The sequence below is a fragment of the Gymnogyps californianus genome, chromosome 1, assembly GCF_018139145.2.
Source record: "Gymnogyps californianus isolate 813 chromosome 1, ASM1813914v2, whole genome shotgun sequence".
In the NCBI taxonomy this organism is placed as follows: domain Eukaryota; kingdom Metazoa; phylum Chordata; class Aves; order Accipitriformes; family Cathartidae; genus Gymnogyps; species Gymnogyps californianus.
The window spans coordinates 1,628,037-1,647,667 of NC_059471.1; the positions used below are offsets into that span (position 1 = coordinate 1,628,037).

General features: G+C 54.4%; 2 protein-coding genes across 5 annotated transcripts in view; one reads left to right on the top strand and one right to left on the bottom strand.

The window, feature by feature from the left end:
- Positions 1-504: 504 nt before the first annotated feature.
- On the bottom strand, positions 505-12,802 carry PLEKHB1 (pleckstrin homology domain containing B1). 4 transcript variants are annotated; one of them, XM_050915404.1, is made up of 9 exons: positions 12,751-12,802; positions 11,133-11,206; positions 8,323-8,486; positions 6,231-6,290; positions 5,590-5,742; positions 4,519-4,621; positions 3,538-3,577; positions 2,542-2,647; positions 505-2,073 (listed from the first exon to the last, which is right to left on the bottom strand). In XM_050915404.1, exons 4-9 carry the CDS (start codon positions 6,265-6,267, stop codon positions 1,937-1,939), a joined length of 576 nt encoding a protein of 191 aa, XP_050771361.1. In that variant the 5' UTR covers positions 6,268-6,290; positions 8,323-8,486; positions 11,133-11,206; positions 12,751-12,802; the 3' UTR covers positions 505-1,936. The 4 variants fall into 4 exon arrangements, with proteins under 4 accessions (XP_050771361.1, XP_050771360.1, XP_050771362.1 ...); XM_050915403.1 differs by lacking the exon at positions 12,751-12,802 and having other exon boundaries at positions 11,133-11,406; XM_050915405.1 differs by lacking the exon at positions 12,751-12,802 and having other exon boundaries at positions 6,231-6,293; positions 11,133-11,406.
- FAM168A (family with sequence similarity 168 member A) overlaps positions 12,211-19,631 on the top strand; it is a 214,454-nt gene continuing 207,033 nt past the window's right edge. Inside the window, exon 1 of the mRNA XM_050915401.1 lies at positions 12,211-12,263. The gene's annotated coding sequence lies outside the window, so the exon portion shown is untranslated. The remainder of the gene's footprint in view (positions 12,264-19,631) is intronic.

Genomic DNA, 19,631 nt, shown 5'->3' on the forward strand with positions numbered 1-19,631 from the left:
GGGATGCGAAGGCAGGAGCCGCTCTGCCAGCGCGCGCGATGGCGGTTCTCTGGCACCGCGACGGAGCCGCGGGGAGCGGGATTTCTGGGGCAGCTTCTGCCCTTCTGCGTCTGTTCGGGGCCGTCGTGGCGCGTTCAGAGGCTGCGAGCGGGGACCCCCCCGAGCCTGCGGTGCCGGGGGCCGCGCCTGGCTGCTGCGAGGTTTGCTCGAGCCCCGTTTTTGCGAGCGGCAGAGGGTGGTTTTGAGCTTTCCAGTAGCCCGTCCCTCCCCTCGAGCTGCCCTCGCAGCTCCCGGTTGAAAAAGGGAGCGAGGAAAAGGGGCGCGGGAGGAGACGGGGGAGCCGGTGACATCCACGCGCAGCTCTCGAGGGGAACCCAAACCTTCCCACCCCCTGGAGATCGGTGAGGATGAGCAGCCCCCTCCTCATCCTCACTCACCCGCAGGCTGCGTCTCATTTTTTCGCTGCCTTTATTAGACTGCGGATAGCTTTGCTTCCCCCCCCCTCCTTTTCTTCTCTCTCCAAAAATCGATGCAGCTGACGGGAGCGGGTTTGCAGCAGCAGCGAGGCAAGGGAGGCCGGGGGGAGGATGAGGACGGTGTTTTGGGATATCCCGATCCCCCGTCGGGCGCAGGGACAAACCGATCCGGGGCTTTAACGGCAAGAGCGGGCTGGGGTGCTGGTGTCACTGGGTTTTTTGTTTGTTTTTTTGTTTGGTTTTTTTTGTTTTTTTAAATCTAGCTGTGGTTTTTCTTTGTAATTCTTGAATTTGTTTAATATCGATGGTGTCTCCAGGATAAAATCGTGCCTCTAAGGGCGACGCTCGGCAGCTGCGCCTCTCCCCCTTCCCTCCACGACGTCTGCCTGGTGCTGCCCAAACATGTGAGCTGCTGCTTGTCCCCTGGCCTCAGGGCCACCCAAAGGGACCGTGTGTGTGTGTGTGTGTGTGTGTGTGTGTGTGTCCCAACTCAATCCCAAATCCCTGCTTCGAAGATCCCAGCTTGGCTGCCAGAAAGGGTCCCTGATCCCCAGGGAGAGCTGCTCTTGTCCCCAGGTGATTTCTCCCCCTCCCAAAAATCAGGGTGAAACTCGAGGTGCTGCGCGTCCCTCCCGCAGTGACCGCCGCTTGGCTGGGGAAGCTGTGATATTCCCAGGGCTCTTCCCAGCCCAATTCCCAGGGGTTTAGCCCCAATTCCCAGGGAGTTTCGCACCATTTCTCTAGCTTGGCCAGGCGCGGGGGACCGGTGCGAAGCTGGAAGCGGGGGGAAATCCTGCAAAGGTTTTCAGCCCCCTTAATCTTTAATCTAACCTGTCTCTGGAGCATCCCTGGGGTTGCCTCTCATCTCAGCATGCGCTCCCGCTCCGGTGCTGGAGCCTCCCTCCAAAAAAAAAAAAAACCCAAAACCCCTTAAAAAGCAGCGGTGCTGTGGGCTTCACCTGGCCAAGCCGGGGCTGCAAAAAAAAAAAAATTCAGCCACCTTCCCCCAAATAACTCCCCCTCAGTCCAAAAACCCCTGGGTATTTCTGCAGCCAGCTCCCCGCGGAGATTTGGGGTGGGGAATTGAGGCGGGTTTCGGGGCTGGGACACTGCGCCCTCCCCTCTGCCGACGGCCCCGGCAGCTCCCCAGGCCCTTTGCGGATGGGAATCGGGCGCTGTGGGGTTTTGGGGGGGGGGTCTCTGAAGCACGTGGGGGTTATTTAATGCAAAAGCCGGGGCTGGGAGGAGGTTACGGGATGAGTTTGGGGCTGGATCTCTGTCCCCAGGGTGCAGGGTGCCGAGCAGGATGGTTTTGGGAGACCGAGGGTGGCTCAGGGCGGGTACCAAGCCAGGGGTGAGTTAAACCAGGCTGGGGAGGCAATGGGGGCCGTGTCGGGGGGCTGCGACCCAGCATGGGGAAGGGGGGCCCCCGCATCTTGCGGGAGGAGAGCGCGGGGCTGCTAAAACCAGCACGGCATCCACATGAAGGAGCCCAGGGCAGCGCCGGTGGCGGCCCCCGCCAGCAGCCCCAAGGCCATCTGATCCCCGGAGACCCGGTAGGGATCCTCGCGCACGATGACGTGGGTCACCCCGGGAGCTGCAAGGCAAAAAGGGGGGGGGTGAGCTGGTGGGTGGCGAGGGGACACCGTCCTCCTGGCACCCCCCCCCACCGCGATGCCAACGGAGGGGCACCGCTTCCCCCAAGGGGTGCCGCTGGAGTGGGATGGAGGGGGGGGACACCCCCATTTTTGGCTGTCACCCCTGTCCCCTGCGTAGCCGCGGCTCCTTCCAGCATGCCCAAACAGCCCCCACCTTGAATGTGCCGCTGTGCACTGAGTTTGCCAGGTCTCAGCCCACCGGTTCCCAGAGCCGGGCATCGATCCCCAAACTGCAAAACCATCGCTCGGGGGATCCGTGTGCTGAGGGGGGAGCTGTGACACCCCCGCCCACACACACCCCCCGGCCAAATTAAGCATCCCCCGGCTGGTAATAAGGCGAAGCATCAAACGAACATTGGGGAGGGACGGGGTGAATCAGGATGCGGTCACCGGATGGGGTCACCCACCTCCGGACTGGTGGCCGTAGTGGCCGGAGCTGATGTAGGCGGTCTGGTGGGAGTCGAGGGGCACCGTCTGGTAGTAGTCGTCGTCGTAGGGGTCGTAGACGTGCACCTGGGAGCAGCGGGAGCGCGGCGTCAGGCTGGTTCCCAGACCGGGGCTGCACGGGGCACAGCGGAGCCGCAACCCGGCCGGTGTGGCCGTGCCGGTGCGGTGCCTCAGTTTCCCCCGTGTGTGACGGGGCCTGAATGGCTTGGGTTCCCCTGCACTGCTGCAAGGGGGGCCCAGAGTGTCCCAAATGCCAGGGGCAGCCTTTCCTCAAGCACCCGAATCACCTACCTGTGCTCAGGTCACCTGAACTGTCCCCCCTGTCACCTTAACTCTGCCCCCATCACCTTAACCGTGCCCCCGTCACCTTAAATTCTGTCCCTGTCACCTTAACTGTGTCCGATCACCTCAATTCTGCCTGCATTCCCCTTAACTGTGTCCCTCATCACCTTAACTGTGTCCCCATAACCCTGTGTCCCCCGTCACCTTAACTCTGCCCACCTAATCACCCTGTGTCCCATCACCTTAACTCTGCCCCCATTCCCTTTAACTGTGTCCCCTGTCACCATAACTGTGTCCCCCAGCACCTTAACTGTGTCCCCATCACCTTAACTCTGCCCCTGTCACCCCAGACCACTGAACAGGGTCACCCTCAGCTCCGTCATCTTCCGTCGGTGGCGTCACGAGCAGGCTGCTCTATCGCTGCCACTTCTCCTCGACCTTCTTCCCCGTCTGGCTCCAGGGGTTTTACTCCCTGTGCCCTGAGGCTGCCCGATGGGCGCAGGGTCTCGAGGGGCCACCCCAAGGCTGCCCGATGGGCGCAGGGTCTCGGGGGGGGGGCACCCCGAGCTCAGCATCAGCCCCGGGGGGGGCTGGGGTTGGTGTAACCTCCACCCACACCCTGCCCGAAGGCCGTGCCGGGACGGTGCCCCTCGCTTTGAGGGATGAAGCCTCACCGGCGTGGATTTAGCCTCCAGCACGGCCATCTTCCAAGCGCTGCAAACAAAACAGAGGGACCCGGTTTTGGGGTGTGCTGGGGGGGTGGGAATCGTCCCCCTGGGGCCGCCTGGCGGGACAGCAGCTCCGCTGGGCACACGCGTCCCCCTTCCTTCCCCCCGGTGACCTGGATGCGGCCGCGGGGCTGGCACTAATCTTTAGTTCCCTGTTAGCCAGCGCTGGGCTAATAGGTGGGGATGGGAGGGTGCCGGGAGGTACCCAGCGCCACGGGGATGGGCACAGGGCTTAAACGCTCTCCCTGGGAACGGCCCCGGCTCAAACAAGGGCAGCCAGGAAAATGGCATCTAAATTGGGGGGAAAAGGCGGGTAACGGATGGATTTCCATTCAGCTGGGCTCAAGCTCAGTTGATCAAGCTCAGCTTGGCCATGGCTGAACAGCTCCCTCCATCTAAGTTCAGCTGAAGGTTTCCCACTTTTTATTTTTTATAATTTTTTTGAATTTTTATTAAAAAAATCCAATTTTTATTAAAAAAAATATTTCTTAATTTTTATAGAAATAAATAGAAGGGGAACAGTGCTAACAGTGGGTGTTTCCTCCTGCTGGGCATGGTCTTAAGCCAATAAGGACTTCGCTTTCGCACTATTTATTGCTGAATACCGATGAAAACCCTTCCCCAGTGATCCTCGGTCAGGCCAAGAGGTGATTTCTCATCTGAGAGGGAAACCCGCCCCGCAGGAGACCGACTGCTTAAAAATAGCTGCTTTTGGCTCTGAATTATTCAGCAGGAAACCCAAATCTCCGCCTGCGCCTATCGCCCTGCGAGCGAACGCGGGTGTTTGAGAAAACAGGGGCTCTGTGGGGCGTTAGCCACGGGTGGGACGTAGTGGGAGCGGGACGGGGCTCTTTCTGGGCTCGGATAATTGGGATGAAAAAGCCGCCAAGGGGATTTCGGTGCCGCCGCGGCGGGATTTCGGCTTACACGGCATCGTCTTCGCTCTCGGCGCACAGCGTCGTCTTGGAGCCGTCCCGCAGCACGACAGTCAGCAGGCAGTCGCGGCTCCTTCCCTCAGGCGGCTGCACGTCTGGAAGCGGAAGGGGCAGGATCTGGCCTCAGCGAAAGAGAAGCCCCGGAGACCCTCCCCATCTGCCCACCGACCCTCTCGGGGGTCCAAATTATCCCTGGCACCAGCAGCCCCCCCCGCCGCGTGCCACTAACGGCTGCAACCATTAAAAAACCGCTGGGACGCCATGCTCGCAATTCGGGTTTGATTTCGGCTCCGTCTCCGCTTGCAAGATAGGGTGGGGATCTCAAAGGTTAAAAGGCAACACGAGCGAAGAGCTGGCGAGCAGGACCTTCCGCCCCCACGGCAGAAAGAAAATGGAAGGACGGAAAATTGCCCAAAATCTGATCGAGGGCACGAGGCCGAGGGACTTGAGGGAGGGGTTTGAATTCAATTTGCCAGATGGCAGCAAGCACCCCAATTTTGTCGAAACGTGAGATGCTCACCGCTGGAGTTGGATCGTGAGCTCGAGCAAGAACAAAATCTTAAATCCACGAGGCTTGCGCATCTTCCCCCAGCCTCAAAGCTCGGCGGGACCCTCCGGTGAGCATAAACCTTTGGGTTCGTGCTCCCACCGTGGCATCCCGGCTTCGCCGCCGCCGCCACCGCCGCTCGCAGCCCAAGAAAGGCGCTTTGTGCGGCGGCCGTGGGCTGCCGGGGCCGAGGCGAGCTGCTGTTTTGTTCTCCTTGTTTGTGCGAGACGGCGAGGGATGAGTCAGGGCCGTGGGATCGTGTTTTGAACAAGCACAAACCAGGAGGAGAGTTTCTCCTCCCTTCCTCGTGGAAAAGCAACAGAAGAGAAGATGCACCATGCATCTCGTTGGGGATGGCCTGGCGCTGGCTGGGAGCTGGGAAGGGGGTGAATTCGGCAGCCTGGATTATTTTGGGGGTATCCTAGACGTGCACAAGCAGAGCATCGTTTTAAAAGGGTTACAGCTCCGTGGAGAGCCCCGCACGGGATGGGGTTGGGGACGCGGGGCGTTGCTCACCTCTGCACTCGCGGCCAGTCCTCACATCCCGGCAGCTGTATTTGACGTGGATCCGGCCGTCCATGTCGCGCTGCGTCTCGTCGTGGTAGTAAACCAAGCTGCCGTCCAGGTAGAGGACGAACCAGTTTCTCTTCCAGCGGCGCAGGATGGAGCCTGACGGGATGGGGAGGAGGTGAAGGACCCCAGCGAGCCCGGTGGGATACGGCCAAGCACGCTCACGAGACTCAACGCAGTTCCCTAAATTTGCAGCCGGATCCCAGCACGCCCTGCAAGAGCCGCTGCATCCCGCAGGGCACCCGTGCCTGGCGTGAGCATCTGGGGCAGCGTGACCAGGTGGCTTTAAATTAAAAAGGGCTGCCAAAAAAGCCATCAGGGCATCGTGGTGCTGCCCCGCTGTGCGCGCGGGACCAGATCCAGCCCCGGATGTGGAGCTGCGCGTCTGTTTTCATGGCAGACGGCCCTTCTCTCCTCTTATGTAAATCCGTGAGCGGCTGAGCCATGATTTCCTCGCTGCCATGGATTAACCGCCCGGGTCAGGGCCCGTTCCCGCCCCGTGCCTCCTCCCGGCATCCCGTAGCCAAAACCTCTCTGGGTTTTTTTTGGGGACCTCCCAACCTGGAAAGCTCAAGGGTCGCACTTACTCTGCCGCCAAAGCCAACCGCTCTTCACCAGCGCCATGGCTGCGGGAGGGTTTTCCGGACCTGCTGGCACGGGAAAAGTAATGGGGTTAAAATAGCAGCTCCTGCCTCGCCTGCGGCTTTTCCCTGCGGCTCCGGGAGCGAAGTGGGATGGGGATTCACCCTCGTTGCCCCTTTTTGGGGGGGGGAATGAACCGAGCGCATGGGTTAATCAGGGTTAGACAGACAAGGGATTTCGTCATCTGGGAAACGTCGTGAAGGCAGGGAGGAGAACTCCAGCCACCTTTCCTTCTGCCTTTAATCTCATTGGGATTTAGGGATTATCATCCTGTGGAGGTAAGTGGAGAAATCCGGGCCACGTATGAAAACAGGCAGTAACTCCCCACGGCCCCAGTAACTTTCCACGGCCAACGACAGCCACGCTTGTTTATTTTCCCTGCCTGGATGGAAATTAGTCCTTAACAAGGCCATGAAGTCATCGCTCCCTGGGTCCCCAAGCAGCGCCAACACCCCAGGGCCAGGCAGGAGCGGTTCCCTGGCCGCAGCCCCCCCCCCATCCACCCATCAACCAGGGACCCAAGCGACCCGATGATGGGGACTCAGCACCCCAGGACAGCCTCCAGGACCGCCTGGCTGGGTCCCCTCCTGGTTTGGGGGTACGCCGAGACACAGACCCCCACCCAGTACCTCTGTGCCTTGGTACCTGCGTCACCCAGTGCCCAAATCCCCGGGTATCCACATCGCCCTGGAGTCCGCAGCCCCAGCACCCACATCCCCCTGGTACCTGCATCCCCCGGCACCCGCGTCCCCTGGTACCTGCATCCCCCTGGTACCACAGCCCCTGGGAACCTGCAGCCCCTGGCACCCTTGCCCTCCTGTCCTCGCACCCCGCAGGTACCCCCATCCCCTGGTACCCCCATCCCTCAGTACTCGCATCCCCGTGGCACCCTCGTTCCCCTGCATTTGCAGCCCCCCCCCCCCCCCATCTGGTGCCCTCATCCTCCTGTACCCACATCTCCTGGTACCCGCAGCCCCTGGCATCTTTTTCCCCCTGTACCCACGTTTTGGGGCACCCCCTTTCTGCATCCCTCTGGTACCCACATCCCTCAGTCCTGGCACCCCCTGCTACCCACATCCAGGTACCCCCCATCCCCCGGTACCCCGCATCCCCCGGTAGTCGCACCCCCCCCACCCCCTCCCCGTCTTCCCCCCATCCCGGAGCCCCCCCCCCCCTCCCCAGCCCCCCGGAGCCGCCCCCCGCATCCCTCACCGGGAGGAGGCGGCGCGGCGGGTCCCCGCTGCGGGCAGCGCTGCGCTCCGCTCCCGCTGCCCGGCCCTGCCCGGCCCTGCCCGCCCGCACGGCCCGCCGGGAGCTGTAGTCCGGTACCGGCAGGGGCGGGCAGGAGCGGGAAGGGCCGGGGCGGGGGGGGGCTCGGCTGGGTAGAAGCATCCTAAGGTACCAGGCCGGGGGGAAATGTCGCTTTTTAGCGATTTAGCCCCAAAAAGCAGATGCCTGGTGCCGGCGCGGCCGGGATGCTGTCAGGCTGGTGCCACCGGTGATGCCCATGGTTGATCCAGCCGCGACCCACCGAGGAGTCAGGATCCAGCACCTCTAAGCCCCACTTTCTCTCCAGAGCCCCCCTTTTCCTCCGGAGATGGAGGAGCCGCACGGTTGGGAGAAGCCGGGCAATCGAGGGGGTCCCGAGTCGGGGCTACGGGAGCCGTAAATAATCCACGCACGGGTGGCAGCAGCGTGAGTGCCCTTGGGAGGGCTTGGCCCAAACGGGAGCCCCAAAGCCGTGCCCGGGGCAGCGAGGGGATGCCCGGGGGTCTCCTGCCCCACACAGAGGTGGGACCGGAGCTAGGCACGGGGAGATGAGGTGCTTGGGGGATGCAGGACCCTCCTCTGGTGCTGGGAATGGGTCTGAGGAGGCGTTTAATACCACGACGGGATCTTGCCGGAGCAAGCACCAGGGCCACACCGCTGGCAGGAGCATACATCAGGAACAACCCAAACTTTGAGCAGTCAAGTGCTCGTCTGAATTGAATTTCTGAGTAGAGTGAATTATCCTCTGGGTGAAAATCAAGGTCTAACCTGGCTCCCGCCGGAGGTAAGAGCAAAACTATCGTCGGCTCTAGAGAGAGACGGGCTCGAGTCGCACGTGCTCAAAGGCTGCAGGGTTGGAAAAGCTTTTGGAGTTGTTGCTGCACATTACTGGAACCCTTCGCCCTGCTCGAGACAGCCGAGGCTTTGCAAACCTATTGGGAGCAAAAAAATGTGGAGGTTAGGAGCCGGGGAGAGCCCGGGATGCATCCCTGCGCCCAGCCGGCAGCCGGCGGAGACGTGGTCCCCGGCCCCCAGGCAGATTTGGAAATCACAGACTGGAGAACTGCGGGGAAAACGGGAGGTTGAATTATTCGGGGAGATCAAGAGCCAAGAATCACCCAACCCCTCTTTATCCACTCCTCTTCTTCCACAAAATAAAGGCCAGCAAGGAATAGCTACGTATTTTTTATATATATCTCTCCACACACATATGTGGGGCATGCCCAGGCAAACGTGCAGGCGTTAGCCACAGCAGGCAGGATTTGCGCGTGGGCAGGGATACGTTTCTATCGAGACAAGCCTGCGGTGGCAGCCCAGAGCCTCTCCCAAAGCCTTTTTTGCCGCCCGGGGAAGGAAATAGCACATTTCCTACGGCTCCGCTCGCGCACTGGAAACGGTCGGGCCCGAGACAACTTAGGGAGTGCAGTCCCCGCCGGCTGGCTGGCTTAAAATACACGTCAGGTTATTTATAGTGAAGGCTGGGCTGATAATAAAGATGTTTATTAAGTATATGGCAGCCCTTAATACAAAAACCCCTCATCTATTCCAGTAGGCTTTTTCAATGTAAAGCCCTTTCCCCTCCCCTCCCTCCAGCGCTGGCTTTACTGTGGCGAAGAGCAGAAGGAATTAAATTAATCCAGCAGCATGCAGATTGATTACAAAGGAGTTAAATTGCAATCGCCCCATCGGCCGGGGCACACTCACGCAGCCTTGCGCATCCCTCCACGCCGGTTATCGGGCTGCAAAACATCCTGGTCGCGCTAAATATTTCAGAGACGCGCATTTGGAAATCGGGGGCCAGGCCAGATACTTTGTTCTGTGATGAATTAACAAAAAAGTTCCCTTAGGAAGGGATTTGGGCTGAAATTTGGATTTACTCCGGGCTATCCACCAGTATCGGGCTGCCCCTCTGTAGGTAGACGTATGCCACAGTTTGGTATAAATTGTTCTCAAAGCTTTTCCGCCGCGTTATCATGAGCTCTGCCACAGGACCGGAATAATTTGTCTCCTTGACAGCAAAAGGACACGCCGCCGAGTGAAATAAATAGATGCTCTATTTAAAATGGCAGCAGATTTTCATGGGGTTGAAAATCTATAGTGCTGCACTAATGGGTTCTGCTTGGCTGCAGCCCCCGGTCGGCTGGCAGATAAGACATCAAGTTTATTCCAAGAAGGAGAGGAGGGACACAACAACAACAACAACAACAAAAAAGAGAGCAGAAATAAAACCCCCCAGGGAGCAAACATCAACGCAGCCCACGTATTTGTGATGGACGGGCTGAAATGGCAGGCGTCGGGGATTGCAAACCGAACGTGGTACCATTAAAACGTGCCCAAATTGCTCTGCTTTCCTCTGGGGAAGAAAATGATGCTGGCGCGGGATTTGGGGGGCTTGGTTTATTTATTTTTTGCAAACTGGGTGTGTGTGGGGGTTTTTTTGGTTAGATGGGATAAATTTGGGGCACACTGGGTGGAAACGGTGACCTGAGGAGCCAGGAGGTTATTTCCAGCCGGCAAAGGTGCGCAGGTGGAAGAAGGGAGAGGACGCAACGTGGGAACAGACTCGGCCCCTCGCTCAGGAGAGCCAAATCATGGATTTCCCCCCATTTTCCACAGCAATCGGGTGCTGCTCAGTAAAAGAGACGTATTTTGAAACTACCAGTTTGTTTTTCCTCCAGCTGGGCTCTGTCCGTGTCTCACCCGGGTGGTCGTTACAGCAAGAAGCTGTCACAGAGCGGTGGCTCGGTGCCTGGTGGAGATCTCCCCCGTCCTAGCCAAAGCCTTGGGTTTTGGGTACGAAACAAAGGATTTTTGAAACCCTTCCCACGTCTCACATGACGTAGGAAACCAGCGTCTCCCTCGGTGGGTCTCCCCTGTCTCCTCCTGCTGTGGAGGCAGATGGGCGGAAGCTCTGGGGGTTCGGACCCACTGTCCCCGTGCTTGAACCCAGGGAGAGCCACGGGTGAGGACACCCCAACATTTGCTCTTTCTTTTACTAACACACATCTGCTGTTGGGACAGGTCGGTACCTGGCTCGCAGGGGGGATAAAACCCCCATGGTGGGCTGTTAAAGAGCCCCCAAATCCTGCTGGAGGCTCCTTTTAACCGTACAACATCGGGCATCGCTGTGGCTGAGCACGTCCCATCCGTGCCGCCACCGATGAAGAGAAACGTGCAAGGAGAAATGTTTCCTTTGACACGGTTTTCACAACACCCCCCCCCACGCCAGCACGTCCAAGGGGTGAGAAACCGAAGCGAGCAGCTTGGGTGCGACCCTTGCCACCCCTGGGACACCCCGTCCCAATTCCCTCATTCCCCAGGGCGGTGTTCGACATCCATCGCTCAGGAAACAAAATTGCCAGCGCGAATCGTCACAAAAAGCAAAAGACTTCAACCAGCAATGAGTGTTGTGAGGGATCGAGGAGAGGATGCAGGGACGTACCCCTGTTGGTGTCAGTCCCTGGGAAGACCCATAGGAATTTAATTCTCCACCTCCCAGATACCAGCACTGTCCCAAAATACTCCTTTCCCGCCTTAAAACTGGGGCGCTGAGCTGCAGCGACGCAGTTTGCACCCACCTTGCAGCCGCACGCACCGGCGGGTGCTCCCGGTCCCTCCTAAAAGGTTTCACGTGAATTTTTCATGTCCGTTCCTGCATGAAAAATTAAAGCGCTCGTTTGCGTTCCCAGAGCAGGGCCCTTTCCCCCTCCCCGGGCCATGGCGGGGCCAGCAGCCGCTTTCCCCAAATATTGAGGGGGTGGCTGCCCCAACTCGAACGTGGGGCAAAGGGTTTCGGCAGGGAAGCGGGGAAGGGAGGAGGAGGAGCGGGCTGGGGTCTGCGCCCTGCTGCTGCCAGCGCCGGAGAGGGGGAGCGGGGAGGGTTTTTTTTGGGGGGGGGGGACGCAGCAGAACGGGCTGTTGGCGGGGAAGGCGGCGAGGGGCTGGTTTGGGGTGTGAGGAGAGGGGACGGGGCAAAGCCAGGCCGCGGCAGGAGGAGGAGGAGGAGGAGGCGGGGGGGCAAGGCCGGGCCCCGAAGCTCTCCCCTCTTCTCCCGCCGCGGGCCTGGCTGCTGTAGGCACCGGGGCCCGCACTCGCCGGGCGGCCCGCGGGCCACCTCCCGGAGCCGGGCCAGGCCCCGGGGCCCGCGGAGCCCCGCCTTGCACGGCCCGGTGGGGATCCCCGCCGCGGCCCCTGTCCTCCCCTCAGCCCGCGCGGACTACAACTCCCGTCATGCCCCGCCGAACTACAGCTCCCGGCATACCTTGCTGTTTCCCCCCGGCCCTCGCAGGGCCCCGCCGCACTACAGCTCCCAGCAGGCAGCGCGCCGGCACTACACCTCCCAGCGTGCCCCGCGGCCGCCCGGGCCCTGTCTCCCTCCCCGCCCGCCGCGCGGACTACACTACCAGCGTGCCCCGCGGAAGGCGGCCGGCGCCGAGCCGCGGCGGCGGCGCGCGGGGCATGCCGGGAGCGGTAGTCCTCGCGGCGGCTGTAACGGTCCCGCTGGTGGTACTCCCCCCCCCGCCTCTCTCCCCCCCCCCCCCCCCTCCCGCCCGCCGCCGCCGCCCCCTCCCCCACCGGCTGGCGGCTGCGGGCAGAGGCAGGAGCCGCGGAGCAGGCAGCGGGAGGAGGGGGAGCGTGCTGCCGCCGCCGCCGCCGCCGCCGCACCGGCAGAGGGGACGCCGCCGCCGCCGCCGCCCGAGCAGCCGCAGGTGAGGGGGGGACCCCCGGAGGGCGGCCGGCAGTGGCGGCGCTGGGGGGGGGACACACACACTGCGGACGGGGGGTGTGAGGCGGCGGGTGACAGCGGCGGGGGGGAGCGTGAGGGAACGGCGGGGGGGTGGCTGCGAGCTGCCCCCCCCCCCCCCCCCCCCCCGGAGGGGACAGGGCCGGGGGCGGCGGTGGCGGGGGGAGCATCCTCTCAGCACGGGGCTTTGCGTGTGGCCCCCTCGAGGGTGAGGGTCACGCGTGGCAGAAGGGGAGACCACCGCCCTGGGGAGGGCGAGACCCGGCCCCCAGAGCCTGTTGCCCCCCCACCCCGAGCCTGTTGTGTCGTGTCCCGTCCCCCCCCAAGCCTTGCTGGTGGGGTTTGCCTTCAGCCCCACGGGGAATGAGTGGGCTCGACGCCCCCCCAGGTTTGGGCGTGGGGGGCACGGCGATGGTCGGGGGGGGTCAGGGGGAAGCCTCGGTTCACCTCACCAGCCGCCCTTTGGGGTGCTTGGGGTCCAGGGAGAGCCCGCCGAGGAGCCACCACCGGCGGGTCCAAGCCAAGTTTCACCTTTCTCTTCGTGTGGCAGAAGGGAAATGGAGCGACCAGGCTCACGGGTGATTTTCTTCTGCGTGTCCAGCTCTCAACCCTCAGGAGATGTCGGTGTGGGGCTCGGGGATGTGGGTGCACCCCGGAGATGGGGGATGCCGCCGCTTCACGGCGTACCCACCGAAAATATCGAGAGGGGCACGTGGGGACGACGACGACGACGGTGGCGGGAGCAATATAGGGGAATATTAACGAGCCCGCCAGCAACTTCGTGGGATGGGAAGGGCCGAGTTACGGCCGTCTGCCCCGTCCCGCTCCCCTGTGCCAGGGGTTTAAAAATGGCCCGGGTTTGATGAGAGGGGGGGATGTCAGCGTGCAACATCTGTAGCCTGAAGGCAGAGAGCGCAAGGTTGTGAAATGTAAGGCGGCGTTATTTTTTCGGTCTATATAAAATAGTATATTCTATTCATTTTTATGAAAGGAGTGATTCTTTTCTTTTTTTTTTTTTTTTTTGGTAATAATTGCTTGAATACTTTGTTATTGGCATTGTGGTTTTCAGGGCAATGAAGTCCATCGCTATATCGTGGGTTAATAATGCCAAAAAGGTGCTTAGCTTCAGTCCTTTATAGAGAACAGAGGAGCCCTGAAGTATGGAAATGAAATAAATGTTCATTATCAAAAAAAGGTTTTGTACTGTGTTGGATTTTGGGGGGATTTTTTTTCCTCTTTTTTTTCCCCTTGCACATCATGATGATAAGCTTTCAGGTTACGGCTTGTATTTCCATAGACTGAATTTCATTCAAAAGGCATTCATTTAGTGCTGGATACTGTCAAATGTAGAAAAATGAGCAGGTTGAGGTTTTTTTTTTTTCCCCCTCTCCTGGACAAAGGCATGTTGTACTAACCAGAAAGAAACCCCAAGTGATTCTATTTATGTTTTAATCAAGATATGATTTAAGATGCAGTGGTGTGTTTATTCTTGCTGTTAAATAGCGATGGAGGAAGCTAAAGCTTTTTTTTTTTTTTTTTTTGAGGAATGTGAATGATGGAAACATCTTTAGGGAAACATTTTGCTGGACTTGATTGCATCAACCGCATTATTTCATGAAATGTTAACTGTGAAGTGGTTGTTGATTAGAACTCAAATTGAGGAGCGATGTTGAGCAATGTAAAGAAAAAGGAAATTAGTACTAGGAGGCCAAATGCTTTTTTTTTTTTTTTTTAGTTCTTCTGATTTTGATTTTGAATTTTAACTGTTTCATGGATTCTCTTGACCTTTATGGTTGAGTACATTAAAAAAACCCCAACCAACAACTACGGTCTGAATATTTATTCTTGCTGGATGTATGTAGTCATTAAAAGGACTGATACCAGTTAGCAATGTATTTTTTGGACGAAATATATATTAAATCTGATTAACTTTTGTTCTGGAAGTTACAAATATCAACTTACATAGTTATGCATCTTAACTTTTTTTTTTTTTACCAAAGTAAATGTTTACATTTTTCAGAAGGAATCTCTCTCTCCCAAATGATGTGCTTATAGCGGCCTTTCATTTTAGTGAATGTATGCAAAGTATTTCAGATATTATTGTTCAGATGTATGGAGTTTTTTGTATCCTCTTTAGCTGATTAAAATTCCTGGCTGTTAGTAAAGACACACTTTTTTGGAGAGGTAGATGTATAACCCTTCCCCTTTGGAACAAAGGGATCGGAAGCAAAATGACTGCGTGCCATGAAGGTGTGTTGAGTTTGTTCAGTAATGGGAAATATTGCTTGGAGTCAGAAACCTAAATGATAACACCCATACTGCGTCAAAATTCACGTGAAATAACTACGGGATACGGTCATTTAGGGAGAACATATCGTAGAGATCCTTTCTGATCTTAGGTGATATTCATCTGTCAAATTCAGTGATAAGTCTGCATTGCAGTAGGTGAACTATTTAGGGATTTTTTAAAACCCCCTCTTTGCAGTTAAGTTTTCATGCTCCCCTATATCAGTAACCCACCACACAGATAATGGGGAAAAACAGGAAAGAAAGGTGATACTGCTCTTGGTGCTCCCGAAAACACTTCTCAAGCAAGTGAAAATGCTTCGGAGAAGCATTTCTGCGAAAGGCCTTCAGTACCTCAACTGCAAGCATAATTAAAATGATAATTAAATTGAGTCTAAATTTAATTATCTGAACTGTCTAGAAGAGCTTGTGAGCCTCAGTTTGGACGTGTAGGTGCAAATGCAGCCACTTTAGGCAAGGGAAGGATGCCTTTAATCCAGGTTAGTGTCCGCTTTTGGTAAGTTTTCAAAGGCGACCGCCGTGAGATTGGCATTGATCTCCTTTTCTGGGAAGCGGGACATTCACGGCTGGGATGGAGCTCCTGGGTCACCAAGTCCTTCCCGCCACGAAAGCCAGCAACTGTGGCATAACCATAACTCGATCTTATTTTAAACCCAGGTGTTTTTCTGCTGCTGTCTGTGGCAGAGGAGCGTTTCAGACCTTTATCCTCTGGTAGTTAGAAACCTCCACGTTTCCACCCAGGAACTCTCTGCCGATTTCCAGCTCTCAAGGCGTTGGTAGCAGTTGATGAGGCTGTCAAAAGGCAAACACAACTTTTATATCTTCCTTTTTGAGCTCACTCTTTCCTTCAGTCCGGATTATGATCTTCATTTGTCTTCCAGTCATGCCTTTTGGGCTTGATTGTATCTGCGGAGGCCCCCGATTTCCCTTTCCGTAGCACAAGTGCTCCGTGTACTTTCTGTTTCCTCTGCAATTCATAAAGTCTCTCCTTAAACCGTGGCGTTCTTAACTGTGCATTTCGGTCCCGAATTAGCTCCTCTCGCGCTCGCTGACGTGCGGCTGGACGGTGCTCCGCTCGGCTGGCTTTTCCTCGGGCGGCTGTGGATGGTTGAGCGCCGTCTCCCCGCGCCGTGGAGTTGCTCGGGCTGACCCTTGTCACGAGGCGAGAGACGTGCGATGTCCTGCCAATCTCCTCCTCCCAACGCTGGTACGACAAAGAAGTATTTGAAGCATCCCCTAGAGAACCGTGTTATTAGCCAGCGTGCTAGGGAAGGAGTGACTCTTGCATCGCTTTCAAAGTGCAAATGAGGTGATTTTTGTACAGCGCCGTCTTTGATTTATTTGCGGGTGAGGTCGTGTGTCTGAGAAGAAGCTGGCTGTGAAGGAGAGGTTCGTAACTATTCACATTGGTCTCGTTTCTTAATGTACCGTGATCTTTCTAATCAATTAGACTCAATTTTGCTGCTTAAAATCTGTAAGTTGTCATGTTCAGTCCATAGAAATATTCGATCCAAAATGATTGAATGAGAAAAGTGTTCTCGTATTCTGCAGTATTTTTCCAAACTACCTAAACAGCATTTTTTTGCTGATTTCAAATGCAAATCGATTAGTCCCATCTGATGTTATTGGATTCTTGTATGCCGTCATGCATCTCTTCCATAAATAGATGAAGATTTTTGTTTCAGTGACAATAAATAAAATTCACCTATCCATTTTTTGCCTGTTGACAGTCTTTTAACTCTTTGAATGAAAAAATATTGGCTCTTAGTCTGTCACTTTTTAGAACTGGGAATAAATTTTCAAGAATTATTTCCGTGTGACTTGACTACCTGCCAGTCGAACGGATGCAGTTCCCCAGAGGTGTCTAAATTGTGTTACCTTCTTGTTCCTTCCACTCAACCGAATCATTCTGTTCCTATTTTTGTGTTTAAAACGTTGCTATCACTAAATATGAGAGGAGAATGTCAGTGGCAATGCTATGTTTATTTATGCAAATTCATGTAAACCCGATTTCTTGAGGAGGTAAGGATGATGTGATCGCACTATCTACCTGCCCACCAGTAATTCTGCACTCCCTTTGCACTTTGATCCAGATTTCAAAGGGCCGTAGATATAGAAGACAATCTAGCTTTATTTTTTTTTTAAAAGTTTTGACAAAGTTGACTGCTGGGCAGAGGGGAGAGAATAAAATCAGTGCTTCTACCCAGGGAACAGGGCTCATAACAGTTCCTCTTGTTTTTCTAGGAGACAGCATCTTGTTGGCTGGTTAGGTCATACGCAGCTGGAGCAGGTAGCGGTCCTTTGCCCAACCAAGAGATAGGGGCTGTGGGAGGGAGTTTGGGAGAAGTTTTGAGCAGGTGGGGAAGAGCTTGGAAGTATTATGTGGGTGGTGGTTGATGGCCTTCCCGTAAAAATCAATAGGAAGTAAGTGCTTGTTTCTCTTGCTGATTTTGGAACAACATATATAGGATATCTATTTTGTGGTGTTGTGCTCTTGATATATTGATGCTTCACTTTGTTGGGTGGATAATCTTGACGTGGGGATTTTATGTTTATTTACTTGTTGGCTTGGATCGGTAGCAACAGAAAGAGTTGTGAATTTTTAGGGTTTTCTTTTGTTGAGAGGCAGGTGTGCTTTGCGATGGGTGTCTGAAGCAAGAATCCCAGACCCGTAATTCAGATCGCAGTCAGGGAAGATCCAGCTCTTAAGGTATATCCAGCATTTGCAGATCTTCTGAAATTTGTGGAAGCTCTTGAGCATGAAGCAGCTTTTGAGAACCAGGCCATTTTTTTTTGTCTTGGGCTCCAAACAGGAACATGAATACACAAATATGAGTCATTTCCAGATAGATATTTAATATATAACTTCACTCAAGTATGAGCATTTTGTTATTTATCTTTTTTTCTAAAATCTCTTTCTCGCTGCCTCTCAGTCTGAAAGCAGATGACACGGTTCATCATGCTTGTATTGAAGTAAACCTTATATTTCTTCCCTCTTTCCTGTTGGAACCCTGTAGGGAAGCGATGATGATGATGTTCGTGGCATAATACTTTATTTTTCAAAGAACCGTACAGGGAACAAGGTTCTGTTGAGGATGACGGAGACGCATTGGTTTCTTCACAGTGTGAGTGGGACGTGAACAATTTTTTAAAAGTTCCTCCGAGTTTTGTTTACTATGGATGTGCTGAAAACCCTGAGCACTGCAAAGGAATTTCAAGTGACTGTGTGCTTTCTGGGAGGAAAAAATGCGGGCCTGTTGACACTCTCCAGCAAACCATTTAGGAGGTTATCACCATAGGATTTGTAAAAGCTGAAAAAACACGTTCGTGTCCTCTGTTGGAGATGCTGTTATGTATTTGGCCGTACTTTTCCCTGTCTTTCCTTCCTCTCCTTGAGTGAAACGGTCACGTGGAAAACTGGAAGGTGGGAAAATTAAAAATCAGAGCAGAAAAATGGTGTTTATCATAGCTTTCGTATGATAACTTTCCCAATAGGAAGATTAATGCTGAAGTGTATTTGTAGGCTGAACATTTTTGCCTTCCTTGTCTTAGCAAGGGTTAGAGATTTGGGAGGATTACTGGAGACAAGCTTAGAGTATTTTATGAGAGAAAAAGTACTAAACTGGCAAAAAAAGAATAGATGCCATCATGCCTGCTAGGCATGTCTAATTCTTTGATAAAATGGATAAAGATTGCAGACTGCAGCAAAAGTTAAAATAGACCGTAACATCTCAGTTCTGCAGGGTTTTTTCCTTGCTTCTAATTTGCTGTAGAACTTAATAAAAAAGATCTGCCTCTTTTATGGCATCAGACTCTTTAGTTTATCTGCCACGAATTAAAGCACAGTGTTTGGGCTTTTGCTTTCTTTGGCGTTAGATACCCAACTCTCTAAATTTGATAATGTGTGGGTTTTATCATTTTCATGTTGGAAATACATTTTGAAGACTAGTGAGAAGTTCTGAGCACGATCTGCTTTTTTCCCCATTTTCCTTTCAGTTCTTTATACTTGAATTTGTAGGCGATGACTACTTGCTTTTTTAATAGACAAGGGGCTTTATGTGGTTATTCATAACAAACTCCTAAGACTCGCCACAGTCCCAACAGATAAGTCTGCTCCTGTTCTGTGGGTCATCCTATTCAACACAAGATTTTGAACTTAATGGCATTCTGTGTGAGCAGATGTGTATATACATGTATTTTTTACATATGAGCAGATGTGTATATACATGTATTTTTTACATATGAGACACCTTGTTTTGTATTATTGACAAGACAGAGTTGGAGGTGATGTCTGGAAAACTACTTGTTTAAATGTCCCTAGATGGGTACTACTTGGCTTAACCTGTTTCTAGAGATACTTGGCCCTAACTGAAGGAAGTCTGCAAGCGTGTTTGATCTTCTCCTGCCATTTAGGTGCACAAAGTAAGATCACTCATTACAGTTGCTGATGATTTTTCAACCAAGATGAATGTAGTGTCTATACGGACAGGCAGGCTCTAAGGACTTGTCCCCATTGAAAAGTATTTTGAATTAAGCTTGTGAGCATTTAAAGTGCAATTACTTTGGAAGAGGTCCCCATATGAACATTTATTCTGTAGTAGTTTATTCTGCAAATAATTTTCTTCAGTTTCCTGTGTATGTCATCACTTAATGAGATGTTTAATGGCTTTTGCAAAAACTATGGCATTCCACATATTTTTCAGGTCCAACGTTGTGTGGTATACGCAGCTAGAATAAGGTTTCCAGTTGGCCTTGTGGTTGTTTGGACGAGGAGATCAGACTTGTTTTAAGTCTCCCCTACTCTTGTCCTAGAGTGGCCAGTGCCGTATTCAGAAGGTGGTCACTTGGCCACGAGAACAGGGTCACCTAAACGCTCTCCTGTCGGTCATGCTTGCCTCTTATCGTGGTGCGAGTGAGAGGTGAAACCAATGCAAGGGAAATTGGTTAAAGCTCAAGTTTGCTCTTGATTTGACTTGTATTCACAACAGAGTTTTTGAAATCTAAAATGCAGTGCCATAAATTTGAG

What these genes read in the sequence shown, in the direction of transcription:
- PLEKHB1 (XM_050915404.1), bottom strand. Translation starts at nt 6,267, where the DNA reads ATGGCGCTGGTGAAGAGCGGTTGGCTTTGGCGGCAGA. An exon ending in GACTGGCCGCGAGTGCAGAG is followed by an intron (nt 4,622 to 5,589) that starts GTGAGCAACGCC and finishes TTCCGCTTCCAG; the next exon opens with ACGTGCAGCCGCCTGAGGGA. An exon ending in TGGAGGCTAAATCCACGCCG is followed by an intron (nt 2,648 to 3,537) that starts GTGAGGCTTCAT and finishes CGCTGCTCCCAG; the next exon opens with GTGCACGTCTACGACCCCTA.